This window comes from Eurytemora carolleeae, unplaced genomic scaffold (genome assembly GCF_000591075.1).
Source record: "Eurytemora carolleeae unplaced genomic scaffold, Eaff_2.0 scaffold522, whole genome shotgun sequence".
NCBI classification, from domain to species: domain Eukaryota; kingdom Metazoa; phylum Arthropoda; class Copepoda; order Calanoida; family Temoridae; genus Eurytemora; species Eurytemora carolleeae.
The window spans coordinates 57,712-79,138 of NW_019396420.1; the positions used below are offsets into that span (position 1 = coordinate 57,712).

The 21,427-nt window shown below is 33.1% G+C and overlaps 1 protein-coding gene across 2 annotated transcripts; it reads right to left on the bottom strand.

The window, feature by feature from the left end:
• Window positions 1–691: 691 nt before the first annotated feature.
• On the bottom strand, window positions 692–19,999 carry LOC111702957 (cingulin). 2 transcript variants are annotated; one of them, XM_023474785.1, is made up of 10 exons: window positions 19,570–19,999; window positions 9,714–10,284; window positions 9,499–9,595; window positions 8,947–9,080; window positions 8,119–8,238; window positions 7,420–7,570; window positions 6,014–6,127; window positions 4,434–5,285; window positions 1,766–4,105; window positions 692–1,627 (listed from the first exon to the last, which is right to left on the bottom strand). In XM_023474785.1, the coding sequence occupies exons 1-10, from the start codon at window positions 19,982–19,984 to the stop codon at window positions 872–874; spliced, it is 5,550 nt and encodes a 1,849-aa protein (XP_023330553.1). In that variant the 5' UTR covers window positions 19,985–19,999; the 3' UTR covers window positions 692–871. The 2 variants fall into 2 exon arrangements, with proteins under 2 accessions (XP_023330553.1, XP_023330552.1); XM_023474784.1 differs by lacking the exon at window positions 19,570–19,999 and adding an exon at window positions 11,876–12,490.
• Between the last annotated feature and the right edge of the window lie 1,428 nt (window positions 20,000–21,427).

Below are 21,427 nucleotides of genomic sequence, written 5' to 3' on the forward strand. Positions count from 1 at the left end.
TTATTAAGGGTTTCACTGTATCATACATTGCCTGTCACTCATTTAACCCGAGAAAACAAAATGTTTTCTACCTCAATAAAAAATGTTTTCTACCTCAATATTTATCAAATAAAGATTTCAAGGGTACCGTTGTGATTCGGTCATTGTCATCTTTTTGTGGTTGATCATTTTATATTACGTTTACAGTCCCTTTAAAGATTTATTTTATTTAAACCATAGAATGCCATATATAGCAAGGTCTCGTAAAATATAGGGTTAATGGGTTCAACCGTTTCTACGTATATTATATGAAGAATTCAATAATCTGCAAAAAAAATTTAATGTTGTTAAAAATGTTGGTAAATAAATTGAAGGTTTAAGGGACTGATAGTTTTGCGTTTAATAATCTAAATCTGCATATTTTTAAAATGATATAATTCATTCGTACAATTCCTTAATTTTCAAAATAGCACGTACATAAAAATTGCACTGTTAGAAGAGCCTGTTTGTTTCTAATAAAAATGGCCGTATAAAATATACAATATTTTAAAGGATCACAACCTTAGAACAAGAGAAATACAATCTCAAGTTTATGTAAAAGAAATTGAGTCTCTGTCACAAACTCAAATTTTCTAATCCCTATATCTCTGCAACCTGATAGTGTAAACCTTTGACATTTCAATCTTGTGTTATTTGATCTAACAGAATTTATATGTTGAAATATCAGAGGTCTACGCCATTGGGATTAGAAAATCAGAGTTTGTGGCAAAAACTCAATTCCTTTGTTTATCAGAAGGTTCCATTGAATAGGTTCTCTCTATTCTCAGATTGAAGGGAAAGTGGAAAAATGAAAATGCTGTTGAAAAGCATACTGGAGGTTTAAAGGTTCTATTTAACTCTGTGCATCCTCATACTCATAACTCTCTAGTTCCTGAGTGAGTCGTAGAACCTCTTCGGTCTGATTATTCAACCTTCGGGTCAAATCTTCAACCTGATTCTTCGCCTCTTCAAACTTACTTCGGAATTCTTCGCATTCCTGCCTTTTGGTTTTCAGAGACTCCTGGAGAGAGGATTCCAATCCTTGCATTTTTGCTTTCTCTCGTTCAGCTGCATCCACCTGGTTGTTCATCTCATCCCTGTACATTGTCCTTAATTCATCCATCTTCTCCGCATATTCAACCTCCACCTCCTCCCGGAGCACTAACATCTTCTCGACCTTGTCCGACAAGGCTTTTTCCAACCTTTGCTCGTAATCTTCAATCTTTTCATCGTACTCCGCCCTAATCCTGCTAATTTCTCCGTTCAGTTCGTCTCGGAGTTTATCATGATCTTCCTGGAATTTCTGAGACATTTTGTCTGCTTTCTTTCTTTCTTCAAAAAGCAGTCCGTCGTTTTCCGTCCTGCAACTGTCTCTGATCTTTTTATTTTCATCCTCCTTTTCTTTACATTTCTTTTTCAACTCTTCTATTTCTTTTTGATACTTTTTACGCTTCTCCTCCCACTTTTTAGTCTTAACTGAGAACTGTTTCTCCATGTCCTTCTTGAGGAGCTCTATGGCTCCGTCCTGGCTCCCACTGCTGATATTCTCCAATGCAGTTTTCAGTTCCTCCTTCTCCTTCTTCAGTTCTTCGTCCATGTCTTTTCGTAACTTAAAAAATTTCACATATTTTTTAAATTAAAAAATAATAATATAATATACAAAAGTAAAAATGTAAATATTGATCACATGTTCCATGTTCAAAGAGAAGAAACATTTTAACCCGAAAGTGTTCAAATTATTTTTCACCTGTACTTGTAGTTTGTGGATTTCTTCATCTTTTTCCCTGAGAATACCTATACAAGCTTCCTTAATTTGATCATCAACCTTCTCCTTGGACTGTTTCAGCTTCATGTTGTAATCCTTCTCTATCTCGTGAAGTTTCCATTCAAAATCTTCCATTATTGAAACTTCCAGTTCGGAGGCGATTGTTCTATGGAATTCCACCTCGTTACGACAGGAGTTAAGAATTTCGTTTCTCTCCTTATACGCCGCGTCTAGTTGTTCCTCCAGCTCTTTAACTCTATTAGATAATTCAGGATCCTTACATACCTCAGGTTCATCGGTAAACTTGACACTTTTTTTGGGTTTCGAAGATTGGGCATCGGCGAGTTTTCTCTTTAGCTCATCTACTTGGATCTGAAGATCTTCCACCTGTTTACTGCTAGTTCCTGGTCTACAATTCTCCATAGCTGTGATTGTTCTAGACTTGTTGAGTAGTTCATCTGATAGTTGAGCATTCTTCTCTTTTATCTGTCCCAGGTCGGACTCGGATATACGAAGCTTCTCCACAGCAGAGTTACAATCTGTTTTAGATCTGCTCAACTGAGAAGTTAGTTTTTCAATCTCAGAGGTTCGAGATTCTAGATCTTTCTGCAGGGATTCAAAGTTTGTTTTGAGTTCATCTAACTCCTTCTCGTTCCCAGGGAGCCCGTTCTCTAACTCATGAGTTCCACCTAAGGATCCGTTCTTTTCTAATCGCTCAACCATCTTTTTCAACTCACTTTGAACCTTGGATGGTTTACTCTCTTTTGCATTCTTTTTCAAATCCTTTTCAATTATTTTCAAGGTTTTTGTCAGATCATCCTTTTCTTTTCTTAACTCCATGTTTTCCTTGTGAAGCTTGGAAAGTTCATCTTTGGATTTTTTATCTCCAGGTTGTCCACTTGCACTGGACAGTTTTTGCACACTGCTCTCGGCTTCAGCAAGTTTCTTTGTTAGTTCAGTAACAGTTTTCTCCTGTTCTTTAATCTTATTCTCCAATCCTAATTTATCCTTCTCTAGTTCGGAAACCTTCTTTCCTAGACTAGACTTGTCCGTCTCTAACTGAGAAATCCTTGTGTCAAGATCGTATTTATGTTTCTCTAGTTGTGTTATTCTATCACTGAGCACCTTAGATTTATCATCTTTTTGCATGGATTGAAATTGTTTCTCTTTCTCCTCCAGACACGTTTTAGTTCTACTCTGTTCAGACCTGGAGCTTTTCAAATCTTTCTCTAACTTTTGAACTTCGGATTCCAGAACGGATATCCGATTGTTTAAGGTTTCTTTCTCCTCTGATAATGATAATATTTTATCTCCGGTAGTTTTCTCGTTCATTTTTAGCTGATCCTTTCCTTTTTTAACATTTATCTCAAGCTCTTTATACTTAGTTTTTAGCTCAGCTAGGGTAAGGTTTAATTCCTCGTTTTTTTCACTCAGCTCCTTCTTGATGATATCCGTCTTTTCAAGTTCTTTTATTTTTTCACTTAGACATATCTTTTCTTTGTTAAGCTCATCCATTCTGGAAGCTATTGTTTGTTTTTCTTTGTTCACATTTTCCAACTCCATTTTCATTTTCTCCTTTTCATATTTTCCAAAATGATTAGATTTCTTCTCAGTTTCTAGTTTATTCAATACCTCTTTCAACTTATTCCTTTCCTTCTCCAATTCTTCAATTTGTTTCTTAGATTTATCACAAGTAAGGGTTATCTCTCTCTTCTCCTTCTCGAGTTTAGAAATATCCGACTGTTTTCCAACAATTCCTGTTCTCAGATTTTCAATATCAATCTTTAGTTCTGTAACTATTTGTATTCTCTCCTCAACTGCCTGCTTTATATCACATTCTAGTTTCCTCTCCTTGATTTCAGACACTTGTCTTAGATCAAACAGTTCTTGATCCTTCTCTTCAATCTTCTTATCCTTCTTCTCCATTTCAGCAGACAGAGCCTTCTCCTTCTCACTGGAGATAGATTCTACCTTCCTGCTCAGCTCCTGTTTCTCACTGGAGGATTTCTTCAAATCTGATTTCAGGTTGTCAATCGTCTTCCGTAGTGCGGAGACATCATCACTGTTCTTTCTCTCGAGGTTAGATTTCTCCGTCTCCAGGTCTTTTATTTTAAAGTTTGCATCTCTGAGTTTCTGTTCCAGCTTTGACTTCTCCTGTTCAACTTTAGATCGTTCCTCTTGGAACTCTTCCTTTACTGAGCTAATATCGTCTGTAAGGTTTTCAATAGTTTCCTGTAAAGAATATTTATCCTTGATTACACTCTCTAGGTCTGATTGAACGCTGTCATGCTTTCTTCGCCAGGATTCAGCATTTCTTCGACCCTAAACAAAAGTACGTAAATTATCTAAAATTGAGTCTTGAGCGTTTTCTTATTGGTGTGTTTAGATGGGGTGGAAGGAAGGGGGGGGGGAAGCTAAGAGATGATGAAATGTTTTGAAATATAAAACGACTTAAATGTTTTTTTTTCCCCATTCTGAATTCTTAAGATAGTTTTACTCAGAGTTGGAACCAGGTCAAATATTTTATAACATTTCTTCGATTAATCTGTGACACGTTGCTGTAAAAAATTCTTGTTATCTTTCCATCATCAAATTCTACAGTTTTCTAGCAGAAATTCAAGGATTAATAAATATTTTAGAACCTATTTACCTCGCTGATTTTTGCCTCCATTTCTTCTATTGATTTCTCGTAGGTATCAGTCTCATTCTTAGCCCAGACCTTGTATCTATTAAACTCCTTCTCCATAGAGGAGAGTTTAGTGTTGAGAGTTCTGCACTCTACTTCCTTCTTCTCAAGATCAGTTTTGATTTCCTCAATATAGAACTTAGCCTTGCTGTTCTCCTGCTCCAACCTTGTCATCGTTTTCTTGCTCTCTACTGCAGCTTTATCAAACTGTAGTTTCAACTTATCCATCTTCTCCTCCCACTCTTTCTTCTCCTCCTTCTCTCTGGTGGCAACAGAGGTCTTTCTCATCTTCTCCGTCTTAGCTGCAGATCTTCTTTCTTCTTCGTGCTTCTCCAGTTTAACTTCCATCTCTTTCATCCGTCCAAGTATCTCCTCTTCGACCCGTTTCTTTAGTTCTATAGTTTGAAGGTGGGTTTGGATATCTGATTCTCGTTTTCTGTTATCTATCTTCATTTTTTCAATCTCCTCCTCCAGGCTGGATTTCGCCTTTTCTAACTCTTCAATCAGGTGTTTCTCTTTCTCGAGATTCTCAGTGACCTGTTTATTGGCCGTTAAACTTTTTGTGAGAGACGCTTCTAGTTTCTTTATTTCAACAGCTTTGTTCGCCTCGAATTCCTCGAGGTTTCTACGAAGTTCCTTTATCTCCGCATGCATAGATTGGATCTTATTAATCCCGTCCTTTTTCTCGCTCTCAACCCTGCTCAGCTCCTTCTGCATTTTTGCTATCTTCTCCGCAGCGTTGGCCTGATCAATCCTTAATCTTGAGTTTTCGGATTTTAGATCAATATCCGAACCAGACTGTTGTCGTGTCATATCCTTAAACAATGATATTTGTATGTACGTCTACATATTTGAATTTTAAAAATGTAGTTTAAACGATTTTAAGACGAATTCCTGTCGGTCAAAATATTGAAGTTTGAAAAATTGACTGATTTGATAGATTGCAACATGTTTTCTCAAAATATTGAAAGCTCTACCGAAATATCAAACGGGCAATTTAAAGGTTAAAAAAGGGCCGGAAGGAAGGGATAGATCAAATCTACGAGGAGAGGCGGTGGAGATCCTGCAGAAGGTTAGAAAATGTCGAGAATATGCAAAACGTAGAATAAGCTTGAAAGAAAGTATTTCTGAAAAGGACGGAAAACTAGAAAAAAGAAAGAATTACTACAGTGATAACTACAAAACTCTGGAATAGGAAAACGACATTAAAGCAATATTAAAGGGCATTTTATGTAGTTACACAGGAAATAGCTCTACTATGAAGTTGTTAAATCACTTATTATGTGAAATGGGTCTGTTTTTACTGCACAATTGTTGTGCCTCATGTTCATTGGACTATTTAAAGTCATAACTTGAGTCTAAAAGTCGATTTCTTATGGTAGATATAAGAAGAAAGAAGAACTAGAACAACATTAAATAAAATAGAAAGTAGATAGGAAAGAAGAAACACTAAAAAGAAAGCTAGAAAGGACTGAAGAGAACTGGAACGTAACTTGCATTAAATTGAAGAATTATACTCTTGCTAAATTAAATCATGGTCGAACCTGCAGGTTTTGGATCTGGTTTGTCAGTCTGCTGATCTCGGAGTTTAAACTATTCATCCTACTCCTAGACTCTTGGAGTTCTGCTTCTTTCTCCGCTAATTCCTCTCCTGTATTCTAAATATACAAGATATAAAAACTAAACCTTAACTTGACAAAATTAACACTGTATTTCCTGAAAAGAAAACATTCTTTAAAGAAAATCCAATCTCTTTGCCTTTCACCAGAGGCAGGAAAAGGTAGAAAACATAAGAATAGATGAAAGAATTCTGAAGTTTACTATAGAACAGAGGATTTGATGATACTGGGATACATGTAGGATACTTAGATACATGCAGGATACTGGGACACATGTAGGATACTATCCAGGATACTGAGATACATGTAGGATACTATCCAGGATACTGAGATACATGTAGGATACTAAGATACATGTAGGATACTGGGATACATGTAGGATACTGAGATACATGTAGGATACTGAGATACATGTAGGATACTGAGATACATGTAGGATACTGGGACACATGTAGAATACTATCCAGGATACTGAGATACATGTAGGATACTAAGATACATGTAGGATACTGGGATACATGTAGGATACTGAGATACATGTAGGATACTATTCAGGATACTATAGAACAGAGGATTTGATGATACTGGGATACATGTAGGATACTGGGACACATGTAGGATACTATCCAGGATACTGAGATACATGCAGGATACAAAGATACAATCACTATTTATTTTATCATTATCTTTGGCTAGTAGGATACTAGGCCATAAAGATACTGTGCTACTATTATACTATTTTATTATTATCTTTGAGTAGAATTCTAGGATACTAGACCGAAAATAGACTGTGATACCATTATACTTTATCATATTATTATCTTTGAGTACAATTCTAGGATACTAGGCCAAAAATAGACTGTGATACCATAATACTTAATTCTATTATTATCTTGGAGTAGAATTCTAGGATACTAGGCCAAAAAAAGACTGTGATACCATCATTCTTTTTTAAATTATTATCATTGAGTATAATTCTATCATATTAGATTATCTCCAAATTTTAACGCCAAAATAAAACCATAACACTCAAAGAACTAGTATGTTCCATAAGAAAATTCTTATATTAGCCTTATTTAATTTTTCAAAATGATTCATTCTTCTTAAATTTTCTGATTAGTCCCGAAAATCGTAATTTAGATCGATTGACAATCTAATATGATGTGGGACACCCAGTAGGAGAAATTGGGAATTTAATGGTACACTGGATACATTATGCATTATGCAGCGTGCTAGGAATGGGATATTAGGATAATATAATGCATGGATATAAGAATAGTCTAGGATATCTGGACAGTAAAGTGTACTAGGATACAAGGTTAGAATGCTACCTGTATCATATCCTCTAGGTTGAGAACTTGAACTCGAGCTTCTTCAGATCTTTTTACCAATCCCTCGTTCTCTGCCTTGAGAGCTCCGATCTCCATCTTTAGTTTGAGGTTTAGATCTCCAACATTCTTAGATAGATCTATACTACTCGTCCTGGAAATATCATCAAATAGATCAAATAAGAAGATAGATCTACACTACTCGTCCTGGAAATATCATCAAATAGATTAAATAAGAAGATAGATCTATACTACTCGTCCTGGAAATTATCATCAAATAGATAAAATAAGAAGATAGATCTATACTACTCGTCCTGGAAATTATCATCAAATAGATAAAATAAGAAGTTTTTTTTCTGTAATTTAGAAAGATTTCTTTGATGTTCACGTGCAAATAAAATTCTTAAGAAAATATTATTTAAAAAATGAATCAATAATTCATAAAAATGATTATTAAATAATTAATAATGTGTATTCTTATTGTTATCTTTTGTCACCGAAGGATTTAATTAATTCCTTTTGAATATCCCTTGGTCGAAGAGATAACTAAAATTTAGGCATCAAACACTTATCCAACAACAACACTTATCCAACAACAACAGCTTTTACTAAAACTTATAGTTGAGGGGTTTAAAAATGAATATTAATAAAGAATAAAAATATCGGATATATTTTAAATAATATAATAGAATTAATCTGAACCTGTTTGTCTGATCCCTAGATAGTAAATCTATTTTTGAAATCATCTCTCTCCTCTCTGCATCCAATCTTTCAAGTTCTTTCATCCCTTCTCCCAACCTGGCCACAGCATTATTCCTTTCCCTAGAAAATTACAAGATTGAAGTGACCCTTGGCAATTCCGATATACAATGGTACCCTTGAAACCTTAATCTGACTCGAAAAGTGTTTAATTCTGATAATTCTCCATTGTTTAAAGCAAGAAATTCGCAAGTCACTTTGGCAAAGAAACTGTAAATAAAAACAAGCAGTTGAAAGAAACAAAAACATGGATATCTAATTTATACTTGTTCAGACAAAGTATTTAAGGATACTGTTGTAAATCAGGTATTGGAGGGTCAAGGGAGATTCATAAACGTTCTTCTGACAAAACAAAGCTTTGTGATGAAATTAGTTTGAAAATAAGATAATAAAGTTTTTGCAAAAAAATCACCAGTGGCCGAATTTAAAGAATTTGAGCGGCGGTTTAAATTGAAGCCGCGGCTTAAATATGGTTGGTTCCACTTAAAATTGTATCAAATGTTTCAAGATTTAAACCGGCGCTTAATTTAAACCGGGTTTTTGCGGATTTTGGCGGATTTAAACCGCGGCTCAAATTCTTTAAATTCCATCTCAGAATTGATATTAGAATGATCAAGATTACTCCAGTATAAATATATGACAATCAACCATGAAGCTGTGACCAACAAAGCAAAGTGTAAGAATAGTTAATTCTAAATTCATATTTAGGACATACAGCGTAATAATAAGAATCATCCATGACTATATAAGATTAATGATGATAATATTGACCTGGCTATAGCCGTAGATTCCTGTTGAAGTTTCTCTATATCTCTTCTCTGTTTCTCAACCTTCTTCAGGGTTTGTATTCCTCCTTGTCTCTCCTGTTCAAGCTTCTCAAGGAAATCTCTCTTCTCTCTCTCAGCCTATAAAACCCTTTCTAAACCTTTCAAAAGCGGAATTTGATTTTCTTTAAAGGGACTGTTTGCGTAAATTCAAGTGAGCCGATGAACAAAGATGGCCATGTCCGATTCTAAATGGTATCATTATCATTGAAACCTTTATCTGATCAATAATGTGGAAGATAATGCCGTTCTTTTAGGGTTGAAAGTATCTAATTCTGATAGTTTTTATGTGTTTTTCTACAGTCGAATTATGCCCCAGTTACTTTTGTAGAGAAACCAAAAAATAAAATAATCAGTTTTTAAATCTTAAACATGGATATCTAATTCATACTTGAACAGGCAATGCTTTTTAAGGGTACCGTTGTGAATCGGGCAATGCGATCTTTGCATGGAGGATCACTTGAAATTACCCTTAAACTCTCTTTAAAGAGTTGTTAACCTCAATAATCTTCTTCTGGTACTCCATCCTCTCTCCCTCCAGCTTACTGATCTTGTTACTCTGGTTTACAACCAAGGATCCCAGTTCCTCTTTGTCCCTAGGACCACGCAACAAATTATTATAACATTTCTCATACTTAAAAATTCAATGATATTTACATTTATATCAATTTTATATTTTAAAATAAAGAGTTTAAATAAGAAAGTTGTTGATGCCTGATAACACTTTGAATAAAGGCTTTGGACTTCTTAACTTGATCTACAAAATCTGTTTCTTCTCTCTCTAGTAGGTTCATAAAACTTTGCATGTCACTCCCACCATTCATATTGAAAGGAAGTGGGGAATAGTTTACTCCAGGTGGAGCACTAATCTTCCTATCTCCTGGTCTAGTAAGAGATACGCCTCGAACCGGGGAAGGACTTCGAAGTTTGGTTTCTCCGAATTTGATGATTTTATTATCCTCCATTTTTTCAGGAGGACGCTTAAAAAAACTAGAGGAGGGTTGGACTGGGAGAGACATTTTCCTTCCATTTGCAGGACTGGCAGGGACTGGGGGAGGGGGGATAGAGGGAGGAGGGCCTGGAAAAGTTATTGGAGAGAGGGTTCGATTCATGGGTGGAGGAGGACGAGAGAGGGGAGGAGGAGGCCGGGATGGAGGCCTGCTGGCCATGTTTGTGTTTTTCTCCCCTTCCTGGTTGTAATTGTAGTTGTCCTGGAGTGTATCCGGGTAGCTTGAGAACTGAAGAGATGAATCTTCTGTCCAGGGAGCTCCAGGTACAATCCCACCTAGAGATACACAAGGTTCTGATTAACAAAATATCACTTTTATCACCAATCCTTACAAACATTAAACGTAAGGAAGGTCAGAGGAAAACTACAGAAGATATTCATTAGAATTATTACACCTCCTGCCTCCTCATTTTTGGCCAGAAAATTGATCTCAACTGCTTTCCTTTTGTCCCTACGCTGACCGGTCCGCAGTAGCTAGTACCTGCCTCCAACCTTATCAGCTGATACACACACTCATTCAACTTATTCATGTACATTGTACAACTAGGAACATTGTACATAAACTAATACTTGTACAAAGGAACCGAACACTCGCAACAAGCTCTAATTTTCTAATGTGCATTGGAAAATTAAAAAGAGTTGGTTGTCAGTACAATCCTATAATACTTGAAAATAAAATAGAGAATAAAAGAATGTTTGAATTTCTTCTTGTGAATGTATCCGGGGCATGTTTTTTTAGCATTTAAGAAATACACACTAAAACTTCAAAATTCCGGAAGTTAGGATACAATAACCGGAAATAGCAGTACATGTTTGCTATAACTCGTTAAGATACATTTTGGCACAGGATTCGATACAGGAAAATATGTGGATAAAACACAGAATGTGATACAGGATACGAAACAAGATAGGATACAGAAAGGAAACAGGATAGGATACAGTATAGAATGTAGAATAGGAAACTGGATATAATACAACATAGGATACATGATAGGATACAGGACAGGATACAGGTTAGGATACATGATAGGATACAGAATAAGATACAGGATAAGATATATGATAGGACACAGAATAGGATACATGATAAATACAGGAAAGAATACAGAATAGGATACAGGATAGGATACAGGAAAGAATAGATAAATGGATAGATTTAAACATTATAAAGTCTTCCTCAGTCTTTATTTGTAATCATGTATATACAATATACATTGTACAGTGTACAGTGTACACTGTACAGTTTACATACATAATGATTCAACTGATAGCTAGTATCAAAGAATTATAATGTAATGCCTTATTACCTTGGCTAGTATAGTATACAGAAATGAGAGTATACATCTATTTACTTTGGATACGGGATATTGGGTACAAAATTTACATTTCATCTTAATACATGAAAAAATATAATATTGATGGGAAACGGGAGAATATTATATCTAAGTTTGAATAGAACGCAGAAATATGATAAAAACCCATTTCTGCATCAAATTAAAATTTGACAAGAAAATTAATGAAGATGAGAGGAAGTCGGAGATTGAAAGGTTTTAGAAATAATTAATGAAGTAATAGGAAAATAGTTTCCGCCATCATTTCTGATGGTTTCATTATAAATAATAAGCATAGATGTTGAAATTGTTTGTAATCAATGGCGGGGCCTAGTGTTACATTTCTTTTCAATATATTTTCAATAATGCAAATCATGATAATAAATTCCAATTTTTTATTAATGTATTTATATTTTCATTTTTTTTTGTATTTTTAAAAACACTTCTTTAAGCATACTCCGCAATAATGCCTGTAGTTTAAGATTAATTTTATTTTTAAGTAGTTTATAGTTCTGATTCCTGCAATATGGTTCTACCTGATTCATTTATCTTTGATCTAAGTTGTGAATCCTCTCTCAAATAGTTTCTATTAGAAGGGGATTCTAATAAAACCACACTGCTCTCAGATCTATTCAAACCTGTTTCTCCAGATTCAACCGGAATCATTTCCAACCTAGGGACTAAACAGGGACCAAGAGAACTACTCATCTCAGCAGATGAGCTGAGAAGAGAATCTGATAAGTACGAACCACTCACGTCACTCACACCTGACGAAGTAGTCGATCCTTCACTAATTTTCCTCCCATTTTGGTCTTTATCCGTCTCCTCCTCTTTCTCAACCTCGTACTTCTCAGGTTCAGTGGTTTCATCCTCGATAATATCTCGGGATGGACTAAAAGCTTTCCAGAGCAGAGCTGCTGGTTTCTTTAAACTTAGATAGGAGAAAACACCCATCCTATCCGAATGGATATTAAACGCAGAGTAAGGAAGTGATTTTTGTTTGTGTTTTCTTAGTGAGGCCTTTCAACACACTGTCTTAATGTTTCCTATAGGGAAATAATTAGTCTTTGTTGACTAGAGAGAGAAATGATTCTCTTTGTTTTCTCGAGTTTTAGATGATTACTTCTACCTCTGTAGTTTGCAAAGAACTGAGAATATTAATTTGAAAGTTCAACCTAATTCCTACAAAGACGACGAAGAAAAAGCACAGACACGCGGTTTATCTGCGCAGATGCATTCATCTCAATATAAATCGTTCTGTCAGGTTTAATATTTTCATTTCTCGTTTTTATATACACATCCATACATTTATATCCAGGCTCAAAAAGATTTATTTTCAATAAAATTATTTTTTACATCATGATGTTTTTGCAATTATTTTTTTGCCCTCATGTTTTTTTAAAGCTTCTTAGCCCTGTTTGATATTTTATATTCAAGGTTACAGATTAAACATGTACTGAACCCAAGATCTTCGTTTGCAGGTCAAAACAACCCAACCCTTTCATGACGTTCTCTTGGGAATCCCTGGCCTCATTTTTCACCTTCATTATGCAGTCTGAACTTTGAAGCACGCAAGAATATACATATAAACATATTTTAGTTTCATCAACTAATTTTTCAGTCTGTAAAATATTCAAGGTTCAGACAAAGTTTTACTTAGAAATTACGAAAACAAGAAAATTTTACCCTGAACTTTCAGCAGAGAAAAATGTAAAGTTTACAACTTTACATATATGCATTACTTGGGATCCTTGAGAAAGTTATCTAAAATCTTAGAAATTTATAATTTGAAATAATTTCATCCTTGCTTTTCATGCAAAGAATTGTCATGCTCTTTTGCAAATAAATACAGGGTGAGTCAAAAAAACTGTGATTTGCGGCGCCTTGTGCAAAATTGTACCTTTTTTTGTGCAACTCTCCTGTATAGTGTTTTTTCAATATTTTTTGAAAATTTGTATTTTTTTTGGTACTCCAATGGCCCTAAAGAAAATCCGCGAATCTTTTTTTTCTCTAAAAATCAAAAGTTCAGAAAAGCAAAAATGTGCATTCATATTATTTCTCTCTAAGTCTAAAATTTTATTAAGATTGAATCACAGAATCACTGAAAATTTGCAAAATTGTAATAAGCAAATTTGCAATTTTCAGTTCAACATTAGCCATCTCCTTTAATTTACTCATTAATCTAAATCCTGAGGATAAATTAATATAAATCTGGCAACACCACTTAGGGGGCGGGGACTAGAAGTGCACCCCTCTCTCCTCCAGTGGTATTAACCCCCCCCCCATCCCTCTCAACCATTTGCTCAATTTCTGGATTCTTTGAAAGTTTTCTCGATATTTGACAGCTCAAACTTAGTTTATAATCTATATTTAACAAAAGGCAAATAAATTTAAATAAACCAGCTAAAATATCAACAATAATTGACGTATAGAGAATCAAAGAACATCTGCCGCTATATTGCATAAAACAAATCAAATTTAATTTTTTTTTATGGATATCTATCCTTCGTTAAATTAACGACATTTTCTTTAAATGGGCTCAACCTTGACTCCACCTCTTGCATCCTCGCCCCTGTTTAACTTTTTGTCCCCCCCCCTCCTTCCCTTTGTAACAGACTTAAATTTTCTAATCCCTTTATCTCTAAAAATCTGATAGTGTAAATCTTTGAAATATCAAGCTTAGATCATTTGGTCTAACAGAATTTTAGTTTTAAATATCTATGGTCTACGATATTAGGTTGCAAAGATATAGGGATTAGAATCAAAGTTTGTGGCAAAGACTTGATTCCTCAATGTCATATTAAACACTATCCTATTTAAACGCAAACTCTTTTGAAAATTCATAATTCCTCTTCATTTTCTTTTTAAAATTTTACTTCTCTTTACTTTTCTGGTTTAAAGAATAAAATACAATTTTCATAAAATTTGAATAAATTATTTAACAAAATTTTCTCACATTTTGCAATTTTAAGAATAATGCGGAGAAAACTAAAAAAATAATGGCGACTAAGTCTCAGAAAATATAAAAACATAAAATATTCATTGAAAAGAAAAAATAATTTAGAAATTCATGGTATTGAGTTTCTCTTTTTTATGTTTTGAGTGATTCATTTCTTGCAGAAAATCTTGATGGTAAGAAAAGAAAATAATCCGTTGAGATATTTTTGGGATGCATGCAAGAATAAAGAACCTATTAAACCATTTATATCTGAGAACTACTGGAAACCAACTAAGCTATTTATATCTGAGAACTAATGGAAACCTACAAAGCTATTTACATCTGAGAACTGATGGAAACCAACTAAGCTATTTATATTTGAGAACGGACAGAAACCTACAAAGCTATTTATATCTGAGAACCAATGGAAACTAGCTAAGCTATTTTATATCTCAGAACTAATGGAAACCAACTAAACCATTTATATCTGAGAACTAATGGAAACTAACTAAGCTATTTATGTCTGAGAACTAATGGAAACCAACTAAGCTATTTACATCTGAGAACTGATGGAAACTTACAAAGCTATTTATATCTGAGAACTGATGGAAACCTACTAAACTATTTTTATCTGAGAACTGATGGAAACTTACAAAGCTATTTATATCTGAGAACTAATGGAAACCTACAAAGCTATTTATATCTGAGAACTGATGGAAATTTACAATGCTATTTATATCTGAGAACCAATGGAAACCAACTAAGCTATTTATATCTGAGAACTGATGGAAACCTACAAAGCTATTTATATCTGATAACTGATGGAAATCTACTAAAATATTTATATTTTAGAACTAATTAACACCTGAGAACTGAACTATTTATATCTGAGATCTGATTAAACCCTACTAAACTATTTATATCGGAGAACTGCTGGAAACATACTAAACTATTTATATCGGAGAACTGATGGAAACCTACTAAACTATTTATATCGGAGAACTGATGGAAACCTACTAAACTATTTATGTCTGAGAATAAGACCTAATGGGAAATTAATACACCCATTGATTTGATGGGAAGCATAAAACCTCTTGATAAGAATGCTTAATGGGAAATTAATACACCCATTGATTTGATAAAAATAAGGTTTGATAGGAAATTAATTCACCCATTGATTTGATGGGAAGCATTAAACTCTTGATAAAATAAGGCTTTATGGTAAATTAATGCCCCCATTGATTTGATGGGAAGCATAAAACCACTTGATAAGAATGCTTAATGGGAAATTAATACACCTATTGATTTGATGGGAAGCATAAAACCTCTTGATAAGAATAAGGCAAATGTGAAATTAATACACCCATTGATTTGATAAAAATAGGTCTGATGAGAAATTAATACACCCATTGATTTGATGGGAAGCAAAAAGCTTCTGATAAGAATAAGGCGTAATGGGAAATTAATACATCGATTGATTTGGTGGGAAGCAAAAAACTTCTGATAAGAATAAGGCGTAATGGGAAATTAATACATCCATTGATTTGATGGGAAGCACAAAACTTCTGATAAGAATAAAGCTTAATGGGAAATTAATACATCCATTGATTTGAATAAAAGACAAAATTAGAATGGAAAGAAAAGAATCCAGAATCTGGATAATATTTAAACTTTTCAATCATACAGAATTTAAATGTAGGATATCAGAAAACGTGTAGAATTGCATTCAAACTATATATACGTTAATAACCAGAAAACTATGAAATAGAAAGACGACTTTTAGAATTAAGAAATAACTTAATTAAGTGTAATGAGCATGAGACACAGCAATTGTACACTGTACAGACTCATTTCACTAAATGGGTGGTTTAATAAGTACCTAAAATAACTATTTTCTTTGTAACAACATGTAATGTCGTCTTCCTAATCCGTTTTTTTCAGGTTAGTAGGTCAATATTAAACCAGTTCAGCTGGTATATGAATTTAGAATTTTATATCAGAATTTTATATTAGAATTTATAAAGAAGACTTTCGGAAGGTTTTCTTTATTAATTTCCGTCTTTTTCCTATCTTAATATTAAACCTGGATTCATTCTATGCTCTGAATCATAACATAATCTTATTTAGCTGAATCCTCTTCAGCAAAAGTTTAAGATTTATAAAAAATAGATGAATAAATTTCTACATGACAGTTGAATTATAAAAAATACATTACGTAACGTAAAATATCAAACATTTAACATCTAAACGATAGGTTTAAAAGGTTTAAATTTGCACTCTATGGTCTCCAAAAATAAAGAAACGATTTTTTATTTGAAGAAATAATAGAAAGCAAAACATGACTCGTATTTGAAACATTGTCACATCATTACAGGCACTTTACAGTTGATGGTGGGTAAGAAAGAAAGTGCGCAAAATACTTTTACGCCTTAAAACTACATCGGAATACATGTTTACCCTTACATCATATCATTCCTAATACATTTCTCAAACTAGAATATTTTATACAATGGGACTCAAAAACTGTGGAATTGGAAGACGACATTTAATCAATTTTAATATTATATACCCTTCACTATTTAAAATCATAAAAATCGTTCTTTTTTAAAAATGTCTCAAGTATTATGTTATGCGTTAGTCATTCAAAAAACGAGTGAATATTACACGTCAGGAGTTAGGCTATTCTTTTTTGTGTAAATTATAGATTTTATAGTAAATTAGATACATATATATTTACGAGCATATTGCCAGTTTAAAAGTTTTTTATGTATAAATGTGCATGTTCAGATATTTTTTATATTTGACTTATTTAAGTAGTTGGTTTATTCGACAACAAACTTGATATTCGTGAATATATTCTACTATGGACACATGCACATGTAGAAGATATATGAGAGAGTAGCGTTTTATGATTGTAGCGTTTTTTAGATAGACCTGAATGTTTATGAACTCAAACATTTTTACATATATACCTCTATAACATAACACTAGTAGTGATCTCTGTTGACCTGTCTGTTTTTTAATGTTTGCTCGTTTGATCATATTTCAGGAGTGAATATTAGGGAACTCGATACAAGCACGGATATGTTCTTGACTTGGTGAAATTAAAGATTCTAAGGGAATTTTAGTTTCCACACAAAGCTTGATTCCCAAGCTAGTATATAAGCCATACTGATGAGTCGTTATGGGAGGAAACACTGTGTCTATGAATAAAATATATATTTGTGCAATATGCCTGAAGTGAAGAAACTAGAGTATAAAACTAGAACAGGTAAAGTTTAAACATTTTTAGACTAATTGCTGTTTTATTTACTGTACATTCTTCTGTTTTTCTCAGGAAAATGTTAATTGCAGAGTTTATTAGGAAGTCTTTAAACTTTAAAAAAACAATCTAAATGTCATCATGTATCTCAATTCTTTCCAAGATAATTTAGGGATAATTTTTACAACTAAGTTTTCTATAATAATGTTATTCAGATATTCCTTATTTGTATGCTAGGAAGTTATACTCCAAAAACATTATTCAGAAAAATAAATTATTAAAAATATTTTATTTTGCTAAAATCCAAAAAAGTACAGTGATAAAGAGAAAGACAACATTCAGAATCAAGTTATGAATATAAAAAATCCCATGAGCAAAAGACACAGCAATTGAAATATAAACAGTCTCATTTTTCTTAATTTATTTGTGACTTAAATATTTGCTTTGTAACAACATCAAATACATTTCAGTATTGCTATAATGTCGTCTTCCTAATCCATTGTTTTCTGATTATCCTTGTATAAAAACTGTAGATTTATCCTTATTTAGAGATTTTTGTCAAAATTCATAAAATTTTTCATCAAAGATGTATATTATCAGTTTCTCTTCAAATGAAGATCAGCAAAGTTTTGAACGATTACCATAAAATTTAGATTTAGAGAGGGATTGATAAAATTCCAATCTAAAAACTGACATTTTTTTAGTTCACTTTATCAACGAGTTCGTGGGGAAAAACTTTCCATTTGTCCTATAAAATTTTCTCCGGCGAAGTATATATATATATATATATTAACTAGCTTGGGAACCCCGCTTTGCCTAAAAACCAAACTTTATCAATCAAATGTTCCAATATTAGAAGAAGATGGATAATATAATTAATAGATATCGAGGAAAGGCTAACAATAATAACGTTTTATGTTTTATTTATATTGGTGTGTCAACACAATTCTTATTTGACAAATTTTCAAGTTTCTGTCGTCTTCATGTTGAGATTAGAACATAAGTTTATCATATTACTGATACTAATTAAATTTTCCTCCGCTACAGAACAAAAAGAAATCCTCGAATTTTTTGACAGGAATTGCAATTTGTAAAAAGCCTTTATCTTATCATTTCTCAACTATAATATTTTTTTTTCATCGTCTTTTACGCCTTTCAATAAAAAAACTTGATATCTTTGTAACAGTATTCATTCAATTGAATTGATTTTCAATCAAATAAATATTATGTTAGTTCAGTTGACGATCAAGATTTTACAATAGTTGTAGGAACGCTTAATGAATAATTTATTGATAATGTATTAATAAAAATAAGTTTTATTTGATCAGAGCTGGGAACTTTTGAATGGTGGATATCGGGATTAAGGCTTAATCCACTCTTTTTCTTAATCTCCAGATTAACATAATCTTGCAAGATTATTTTAAAAGTGTATGAAAAACGATAAAATTCAAATTAATATTTAATCATCTGAGAAACTGTAGCAGCCAATCAGAGAAAAGCGGGCAACCAATGAGAGAACAGAAATATTCTCATTGGAGAAAACAATTAACGGATATCCAAGGAGAGAGAAAAAGAGTGGATTAAGGACTAAAATGAAAAGTTTCCACAGTGGATATTCGGATCAAGAAGTCAGGATCAAAGTTTATCCATTCTAAAGTTTTCACCTCTGAAATAATAGATATTATGTTGGTTGATAAAGAAGGTAAAGATGACATGATTTAGTTTCAGGTCAGAATATATTTTATATCTTTCATTTAAACCTAAACCGTAGAACAGTTTAAAATATAGAAAATTTTGTTTATAGCATTCTAAATACTCCCCCTAAAGGGAGTATAGAATGCAGGTGTAATGTAAGGGACCAGCTACATTTAAAGAGTGGTATCTCCGTGAGTGAGATATCCATTATTTTCTTTTTTCTAAACTCTGAGTTCTTTTAGAGCTAGAAAAGATAAATGAATCGGGCATATTCTCTCTGTTAAATAGAGTTACTTGAAAGTACAACTTCCCTTTGAAAAGTATTAAAAACCAACCTGAATCTAATCCAAGGATCGGAGTAAACCTTGTCGGAGAGAAAACCTTGTATCCGTTCGTCCTTCCCTCAGAAGCATTATTGTATCCATGGGTTTCACTGTTACCTAAACTGTATCCGGGTTCTCCGGTTAAGTCGGAGCCAAGGTTTAAGGTCGAACCTAAACCCAAAGACTGGATTCCTGGTGATCCTCTCGCTATATCTTGGTTCGAACTAGAGAATAGGTTCGGGGTTTGTTCTCCAGGATATTCTCCAATACTAGGCAAAAAACTCTGGTGCTCTGTGCCACCCTTGAACCCATTGTTGATCTGATGTCCCTGGTTGAATAAGACCGGGGTTATTTTCCCACTCTCCGCCTCGCTTCCAACAGTCTTGCCAAAATCTGAAGGTCTTCTCAAGTTAAAATAGGAAAACATAGTTCTGAAACCAATAAACCTGTTCAAGATTGATTACTATTTATTGATTATCTATTTATGCAACTGTGTTGTATTATCATGCAGGACAATATGTTTTTTGGCCACGATTTTTATTTTTTTTGTTCATTTAAGGTTTAAATTTTAGATTTTTTATTACAAACATAGTGAGGGATTAAAAATCTTGAATTTAAATCGAAAGCAAACAAGTAAGTAAAAATCACAACAAAAAACATAATCTCCCAAATGATAGCACAAGACAGTTGGATATTTATTTAATTCAAGTTTTATAGAAATGCACGATTTTTTATTAAAATCCGTGAAATAAAAAGGGAAACATGCTTTGCTGGTATAAAATATTACATATTTGCCTCGGAACAATTATAGAAACTTTTTACACCCCAGATCATCAAATTGTGAGTAAAAATGCGGAATAAAAATTCTCTCAAAATTTTATTTATCTCAAATATTTTTTATAAGCAAAGAAACACTATTGAGCTGTATTTTGATCTGTGCAATGATGAATTGTTTGAAGATAATTATACTGTACCAGTGTGCAACTAGGAGGTATAAATATTATTTATAAGCAAAGAAACACTATTGAGCTGTATTCTGATCTGTACAATGATGAATTGTTTGAAGATAATTATACTGTACCAGTGTGCAACTAGGAGGTATAAATATTATTTATAAGCAAAGTAACACTATTGAGCTGTTTGCTGATCTGTATAATGATAAAGATTGTCAGAGTAAAAAGAAAATATCAACGAGAAAGTAAATAATGAAAATTCTGACCAAAATAGCAATGAAGAGCTGAATAACGATGAAAAAAATAACTTAGCTTATAAGCTTTAAGATAAAAGGGCAATGATTTGCTGAATAAGGTTGATAATAATAAAAAAATGCAATGAAATAGATAAAGATAAAGTTTTCAATATGATGGATGAGGATGGGGCTGAGAATTTAAGGGATTATATTAGGATAAAAAGAATATGATGGATGAGGCTTAGAATGAAAAGGATTAGGACGAGTAGAACATGATGGATGAGGATGAGAATGAAAAGGATTAGGATGAGTAGAATATGATGGATGAGGATGTGAATGAAAAGGATTAGGACGAGTAGAATATGATGGATGAGGATGAGAATGAAAAGGATTAGGATGAGTAGAATATGATGGATGAGGATGAGAATGAAAAGGATTAGGATGAGTAGAATATGATGGATGAGGATAAGAATGAAAAGGATTAGGATGAGTAGAATAAGATGGATGAGGATGAGAATGTAAAGGATTAGGATGAGTATAATATGATGGATGATATTGTGACTGAGAATAAAAAGGCTCAGGATGAGTAGAATATTGTGGATGAGGATAAGAATGAAAAGGATTAGGATGAGTAGAATAAGATGGATGAGGATGAGAATGTAAAGGATTAGGATGAGTAGA

Bases quoted from the DNA above. Each gene is read 5' to 3' on its own strand.
- LOC111702957 (XM_023474784.1), bottom strand. From the start codon at position 12,293: ATGGGTGTTTTCTCCTATCTAAGTTTAAAGAAACCAGCAGCTCTGCTC. The intron at 9,081-9,498 runs GTTAACAACTCT...AGGGTTTTATAG, and splicing joins ACCAGAAGAAGATTATTGAG to GCTGAGAGAGAGAAGAGAGA. The intron at 6,128-7,419 runs GTAGCATTCTAA...TTGTATATTTAG, and splicing joins ACCTAGAGGATATGATACAG to AATACAGGAGAGGAATTAGC.